Source organism: Trichosurus vulpecula, chromosome 8, assembly GCF_011100635.1.
Source record: "Trichosurus vulpecula isolate mTriVul1 chromosome 8, mTriVul1.pri, whole genome shotgun sequence".
NCBI classification, from domain to species: Eukaryota; Metazoa; Chordata; class Mammalia; order Diprotodontia; family Phalangeridae; genus Trichosurus; species Trichosurus vulpecula.
In genome coordinates this window covers 176269277-176276602 of record NC_050580.1, presented here as the reverse complement: position 1 = coordinate 176276602, position 7326 = coordinate 176269277, and the positions used below count along the sequence as shown (strand labels likewise).

At 47.2% G+C, this 7326-nt stretch overlaps 1 protein-coding gene across 1 annotated transcript; it reads right to left on the bottom strand.

Annotated features, from left to right (window-relative positions):
* Window positions 1-58: 58 nt before the first annotated feature.
* Window positions 59-5969, bottom strand: LOC118828896. The gene is made up of 2 exons (XM_036735781.1): window positions 5740-5969; window positions 59-721 (listed from the first exon to the last, which is right to left on the bottom strand). The coding sequence occupies exon 2, from the start codon at window positions 719-721 to the stop codon at window positions 59-61; it is 663 nt and encodes a 220-aa protein (XP_036591676.1). The 5' UTR covers window positions 5740-5969.
* Between the last annotated feature and the right edge of the window lie 1357 nt (window positions 5970-7326).

Sequence of the window (7326 nt, the reverse complement as noted above, 5' to 3'; positions counted from 1 at the left end):
GTGACAGAAGCCACGCAGGCACTGCTGCGTCAGCAGGTCCAGACTCCCTGGCGTCTCACTACCTTTTCAGGAGGCCCAGGTCCAGAGCGCCCCTAACAACTCCCCCTTTTTGTTTTATGACATCGGCTTTCACAGCCTCTAAGGAGCGGCACAATACCCCAAACATACAAGAAATCAGGCAGGGCAGGCACAAACAGATGAGAAAGGCAAGTACGAGGAAAATTCCCCCAATGGAGGCCCATTGGAGTAATTGATGGACATGAAGAGTGTCCCACCAGTCCTTGGCGTTGTTACAGTTCTTGTCCCAGTCGCCATTGAATTGTATAGTGGCAGTCTGTATGGCCGCAATGGCCTCATCTAACATGTGCAGTTCAGTGGTGAAAGTAGTGGCAGTGCTAGAAGTCTTTCTAATTGTGCATACTGGGAAACATGGTAGGGAATAGGGGTTACACAGACAGGATGGGCTGCAGGTCACCAACTGGAACATCGGGAGATTTGGGGTAAGGGCCCAATGCGTGGGAGTCACTGCCAGGGGTGGCAAGACGGCAGGAGCAGCTGTGGATGGGGTCGCCAACTGGATCATGGCAAGCAGGCAGCTAAGGGCGTTGTTCAAGGCAGCCCTCTTTCTCTGGACAGTCCTGTTCTTCCCTGGGCGTCGACGGGGGCGCAACCTCACGGACCTGGCGGATGGGCACCCAGACTTGTTCTCCTGTGGCGTCATCTGTGGAGACACAAAGATACCCTCCTCCCTCTGATTACGACCCTTCCCGGCCCATGCCACACCCCCCTCTCATTTTTCCACCAGGCCGTGCTGCCTTGAAGGCACGTAGTTGGTGATGTCTCCTTTTGGTCTGGGTCCTGTTGTCCACACCGGTGCCCAGCATAAGATTTTAGCACGGGCGTGAGGCCATCATCACGAAATCGTAAAAAATAAAAAAGTGGCAGTAAAGGTAGCTGTAGCGAGCTGCGCATGGGTCAGCCTACCCGCCACTCCCCCTTTTTGTTTTATGAGATTAGGACTCACATATATAAGGGATTTAATTAAACATCTTTCATCCTCTACTCTAAACTTGTCCCGGTGTCACAGCCAAATAGCAGAATCCTTGCGGTTCCAAGGGCCTTGGGCCTTAGGACCGTTGCAAGATGTTCCTGTAGGGGTATGGGAACAAAGGGGGATACCGTCCTACAGCATCTACGGGGGCATGGGAATGCTCGGGCATGTTGCAAAATGGTATCAGAGCTGTATGAGCTACGTGAGGCACGAGGCAGGATGTCCCCGTAAAGTATCAAAGATGTTCCAGTAAGTAAAGTAACAAAGCACTACGTAATAAAAGGGCCTAAATAAGAAAAAGCAGCTTGTACACTGGGCAATTATTTGGAAAAGAAGCCAACTCTCTTAGCAAACGTAGGAAAATCACAGCGAGCTAGAAATGTTTTCACCCAGGCGGACTGAGTTATATCTATGGAGATAATTCCTATCCGAAGAAGTATTTTTGTTTCCCAGGACTACAGTAACAGTCAGTAACAGTCCTTTGGGTACACTATGTTCAGATTGGCTTTCACGTTTGGCTTTCATTTCTCTGTTCTGGAAGCTTTAAACCACTTGTTTCAAATTCAAACAGGAATGAGGGTCACTAAATTGCACATAAGGATCTCTGTAGTTGTAGATTGAAAAGTACTTATTAACTCTATAGATTTAATACCGTTATGTCATTAAATATTTTCCAACTGTTTAGCTATACTAGTCTCATGGTGATTCTCATTCACCACACAGGAATTAAAACATCTTGGTATATACTTCTGACATAGAGCTGGAATTCTTAACCCCCCAAGGAGTCTACGGATTGGAGGGGGATACAGAATATCTTTTGTCATATAAACTGATTTTTCTTCACATTCATACGTGTATTATTATTTTTAAAAAGGTTTCATATACTTCACCAGATTATCTATGGTTAACAGAATCTGCTAAATCAAAATCTTAATGGTTCTCATTTTTTCTCGAGTAAATTTTACTTCTGTGTTCACTCCTTAAAAACCTTTTTGGAAGTGAGAACTTTGAATTTGCCAGTCTAAGGTGAGTGGGACTCTGGAAAAGATCCAGTGGTACCATGTCACTTTCTCCTCATACTGGGGAGCTCAAAGTGTCTCTTTAGTAGAGATTCATGCATTTTCCGAATTTGCCTTAGTGCCAAATGGTATGAGAAATTCTGACTTTATCTTAAGCATCAAATCAGGAGTAACACATTTGAATTTCAGGGAAAAGGTCCCCGCCTCCTTTCTTATCTCTCCTCACATCCCAAATTGGCCAGATTTGGGATGAAGGGAGAAAGAAAGAGCATTATTTCCAACAACTATAAACCATTAAACAAGAAGACATTTTCCTCTCTCCTTCTCTCCCCCACTGCCCTCCCGCTCCTCTGAAGAGACTGGAGTCAGGGAGGGAGAGAAAGAGATAGTGGACATTACAGGGTGTCAGGTTACACACACACAGAAACACAGATACAGCACACAGACACAGAGACAAAAAACACAGAGAGGATTTTGAATCCGAATCCTATGCACAAATTGCTTGGCCCTCTGATGTAACGGAGGCCAGGTGCCATCCTTTATTGGGGTTGTGGAGACCCTGCGGTTAAGATGATCAGAGGCAGATCGCTGGCTGGTCTCTTAAAGAGACAGCTTTCTCTTACTAACTTCTTCAGAATGTGAGGAGTTGGGGAAGGGGCCAAAGAAGACTTCATTCTTTCCTCCGGATCATATGCTAAGTTGCCTTTTTCTGGTATCTTGTCCTTGGAGTCTACCAAGTGTGCAAATTCCTCCTCTTGCTCTGTTCCGGTAGCCACATCTGTAATTCGGGGAGTGATTGTACACCCCTGATCTTGGCCATCTTGTATATGATTCTTATGAATGTGGCCTGATCCGTGGCGTAAGTTTCTCAGTTTCCATTTCTCTTTCTTTATACTTTTGTGTCACATTCATTGGCTTTTTGTTCAGCATCTCAATCTCTAAGTTCTGCAACTGTTGGTTTAGTAGCTTATTATCTGAACCAACCTTCTCAAGTTCTTTCTGTAATGTCTGATTCCTCAAAGTTAACTCAGTGATCTTCTTTCCAAATTCACCTGACTTTTGTTCAAATTTGTCTTTAAGTTGTTCATGTTCTTCTGGCCTAACATGTTGAGAAAGCTTAGCTTCATAGTTCTCAAGTTCTCTCTTTAACTGCCTAAGTTCAGCCTGTGATTTTTCATATTCCCTTTCCATCTCTACAAACTTTTTTGCTTTCTCATTCACTTCATTTGATAGTAAGCTCTTCATGTTTTCAAATTTTTCCGTAGGGATGGAGAGGGCCAACTTTGTTGCTAACTCCTTTAATTGGCCTTCCATCTCCAAGGCTTTTCTTCCTCTCTTCTCTCGCTCTATTTCAGACATGCTAAATTCTTTCTGTAGTCGCTTATTTTCTTCTCCTAGTCTCCTTTTATCCCTTTTAAATTCCTCTACTAACTTTTCATTTCTTTTGATTTGGTTCTTTAGCCTTCCTGCTTCAGCAGAAGCTCCCTCATATTTTGCTTTCATTTCTGTCAACTGCTCCCTTAGTTCTTCTGTTAATCTGTTATTTCCTGAAGCTGCTTCATTCGTCAAGTGCTCCTTTAGAGCAAGAAAATGAGTCTGCATTTGCTTTATTTTACCTTCTGAATCATACATTCTCTTTTGCACATCTTTTAAAGCATCCTCCAACTGCTTTATCTGGTCATCAGAATCCTCCTTGACTCTTTCACATTCTAATGCCAAAGCTTTGCATATTGCCACCTTATGGGCCAGTTCATTTTGGAGCTTAATCTTATCTTGTTTAACTGAATCACAAAAGGCTCTCAAGGCATCTAACTCTTTCTTTAAAATCTCATTTTCAGAAATGGCAGTTTGACTGGGTAAGGATAGTTCCAATGGTCTTAGCATGGAACGACAGTTTTTGGCTACATGCCCTAACTTGCCACATGAGAAGCATTTAACGCCGTTAAATGGCGCACGGCAAGCGTTCTTCATATGCCCCTCTTTCCCACAGTTGAAGCAAGTAAGCCTCCTTCCATTCCCGCCCCACTGTGCCATCAACTGAGTTTGTTTTTCCAGGCATGAAGCTATCATGGTCATAGGGTCTCGGTGTGGCAAATCCATCATTTTTTCAATAATTTGATCAAGGGAGGGATTATGTGGCAGCGATGCAAGCGCTGCACGATATTGCGGTAACAGCCCTCCCTTCACCAACTGCACTATCAGAGGTGGTGCTGCGCCCGTCTTGCCAAAGGTGGCATGGACTACTGTTTGCACCCTGCTAATAAAGTCCAGAGGTGATTCATTATTCCTCTGCTTGAGGGAAGTTAAAGAGACCTTGCTCCCAGGAGTGCCTAATTTTTGGAGGGCCTTAAGATGGCAGGTATTCACCGCCCTCCTTACCATGTCGTCATAATTTAACTGGTCTTGTAAGGACACATAAGGCCCTTGTCCTAAGATCATGTCTAAGGCATCCTGCTCGTCCATAACATTATTCTCTGCAATAAATTTCTGCGCTTCCCTACGGGTGTAAGCCTTGAAGGCTACTGCCGTGGCGGGCTCGAAAATCGCCTCGGCGACCTCCTGAAAATCGAATGGCGTCCAGGGGAGCGTAAGGCAAGATGATTCTAAAGCCTTTTGGACATAAGCTGAGCCTGGGCCGTACTTTTGGACTGCCTCCTTTAGATCTTTAATAAACTTAAAGGGAACAGGTCGGTGATGTCTATCCTCATCCAAAGCGCCTGGATTGTCTATTATCACCGGTAGCGCCATCGGGGAGTCCCACTCTGCCCAATCTATGTCCTCCCCGTCCCTAACAGCCTGGCGCAGGCTGAAGGAAAGCAGGCTCTGTGGGGGCCGGGCTGTAGCCGCACCCCTTGTGCGGAGCGAAAAGCCTTTCGGCGGCCCTAGCGTCATCTCCGCCATTAGGGCGGTGGCCGCTGCCTCCTTCTTCCTGGACTCATGGGTTCCCTCCCACTTACGCCATCTTGCCTGTTCCTCTTTTCCCTCTTCTAAGAGGTGCCGAGGCGGTAAAGGAGCCCCTCTTTTGCCTAGGGAGTTCTGCCCTTCCTTCTTTTTCGGGGCTTCTAACAACTCCTCCCTTGGAGGGGGACATGGGAAGTCCTCTTCGCCTTGCTGTAAAGCCTCCCAAGGGTAGATAGATTTCGGCTCGGGCTTTTTCTCTTCCTCATCGTCTGAGCCCACCAGGGATGCCCCTACTTGGGCCCCCCTTTCGTCCCGTATAGGGGGTGGCTGGGGCGATAGGGCAGCCCCTATCGCCCAGTAGATCGTAAAATCTTTAGGGTCTAAGAATGTGGGGTCCGTTTTATGGTAAGAGGCCATTTGCTGGCCCACCAACCCCCATTTCTGCGGATCTACCCCCGTGTGTTCTAGCCACGGGCTGACTACCCAGACCTTCTCCACCCACTCTCTACATGCTCTTATATGAATTCTAACGCCTTGCTCCTTACAGACCTTATAGATCTGGCAGGCGAGTACGCCTTTGTCCTCCGGCTCAACACGGGCTTTACAGACCTTCGGTCCCATCGTCCCAAGGGCTCAACCTGTCTCCTTGGGTTCTGCCTGGTCTTCCGCTCCCCTTATCTAATGGGAGCAGGAGCGGCCTCACTGGTATCGTCCCTGTTCGGGCGCCAGCTGTCGGGGGCTGCACCCCGACCACCGCCTACCACTTACCCTGCCCTCGGGTCTTCGGACGTCTCCGGCTCCTCTCGGGGGATGCGAGAGGAGAATCACCAGGCAGTACACCGGAATGAACAAGCAGCAGCTTTATTGCATGGCCTGCCAGAAATCTCAGAAAACTCCTCCACACCCTCCCTGGGGCACGCCTTATCTATCCTACCAGGGTGTTCCGGGTTGGCTCCTCCCCAGTTCCTCCCCGAAGGTGGAGCCCCTCCAGTTGGAGCCGCCCCCGGTACTGACGTGACAGAAGCCACGCAGGCACTGCTGCGTCAGCAGGTCCAGACTCCCTGGCGTCTCACTACCCTTTCAGGAGGCCCAGGTCCAGAGCGCCCCTAACATAGCACAATGCCTGGCACAAAGAAGGTAATTAATAAATGCTAATTGAATTGATTTGAACTGAATGGTGAGTTGAAGGAATCATTAGGATTGCCAGATACTGGCGTTCAACCAGCTTCCTGGTTCCAGAGTCCATTTCCCTTCTATCAAAATGGGGAGGACATATTGTTGGGTAAATACATAGGCATACATGGAATGTGGCTCAAGTGTGCCAACCAGAGTGAACATTGTCATTGGGCCATCCCTCGATTGGTTTCAGAGATCACCTCATTCAATTCTCTCATTTTACAGATGAGAAAACCTCCAAAGCAGTATGACCTGTCCAATGGCACTTTCCCCATGTGGGAAACTGCCAATGGTAAAGTTCATCCCAGAGAATTCGGATACACCTAGCCCTAACTCTGTGCACACCTGTGGGTGGATGTGCTATGAGGGTCCGTAAGGTCCTGGCCAGAACTTCTGAGGGCAGTTGCTAGAGAGAAATAAGGGCTCATGATTCAGTACTTTTGTTCTGTTGCACTGGTTACCATGGCAACAGGACTACATTCCCCTCCAGCTGCCTGTGAGAATAAGTGCAGACATGAGCAAGGGAGCAAACAAGTCAGGGAAACAGGGCATGACAGTCTTCACCACAATCCGCTACTCCAAATGCTTTTTAAGCAAGCCCAGGGTTCCTCCCACCCCAATTTGTGACACACAGAGCTTTACAGGGGCTCCCAGGACTCACCTCAGAAGGAGATCTGGGAAAATTTGCCCCTATCATGTCCTTTGATTTGAGTGATACAGACACATGTTGTTTGAAATGAATCAAATGCCTATATCTAACTAAAACTGTCATCTTGCCATCCCAAGCAACAAAATAAAAATCTTTGTCTTTTTCCCCCTCACCACAAGGTACCAGACACTCAAATGCCCTGCGAACTTAGAATTCAACATCCATGCTGTGAGGGCAGGTGAGGTCCTCCCCAGAGCTTTTCTCAGAAAGACAAGAGACTATGTAATTTAGTAAATCTGCATTTGGTCAGGTAGTCCTTCATGCCTTGGGATACACTCCTTCCTAATCTTCAGTGAGGGATCAGGTCAGATGCCTCCTTCTCCCTCTTCCCTACACACAGTGTCCTCTCCCTCCTCAAAAGTTTCCCAGAAAACTTTTGTCTTGATCTCTCACTTATCTCCATCACTAACTCCACCCCCATGGAGTGAATGTAAACTCCTTGAGGGTAAAAATTATATCATTTTTTCTTT

Excerpts from the sequence above, each read along its gene's own strand:
- LOC118828896 (XM_036735781.1), bottom strand. The coding sequence starts at position 721 with ATGACGCCACAGGAGAACAAGTCTGGGTGCCCATCCGCCAGGTCCGTG.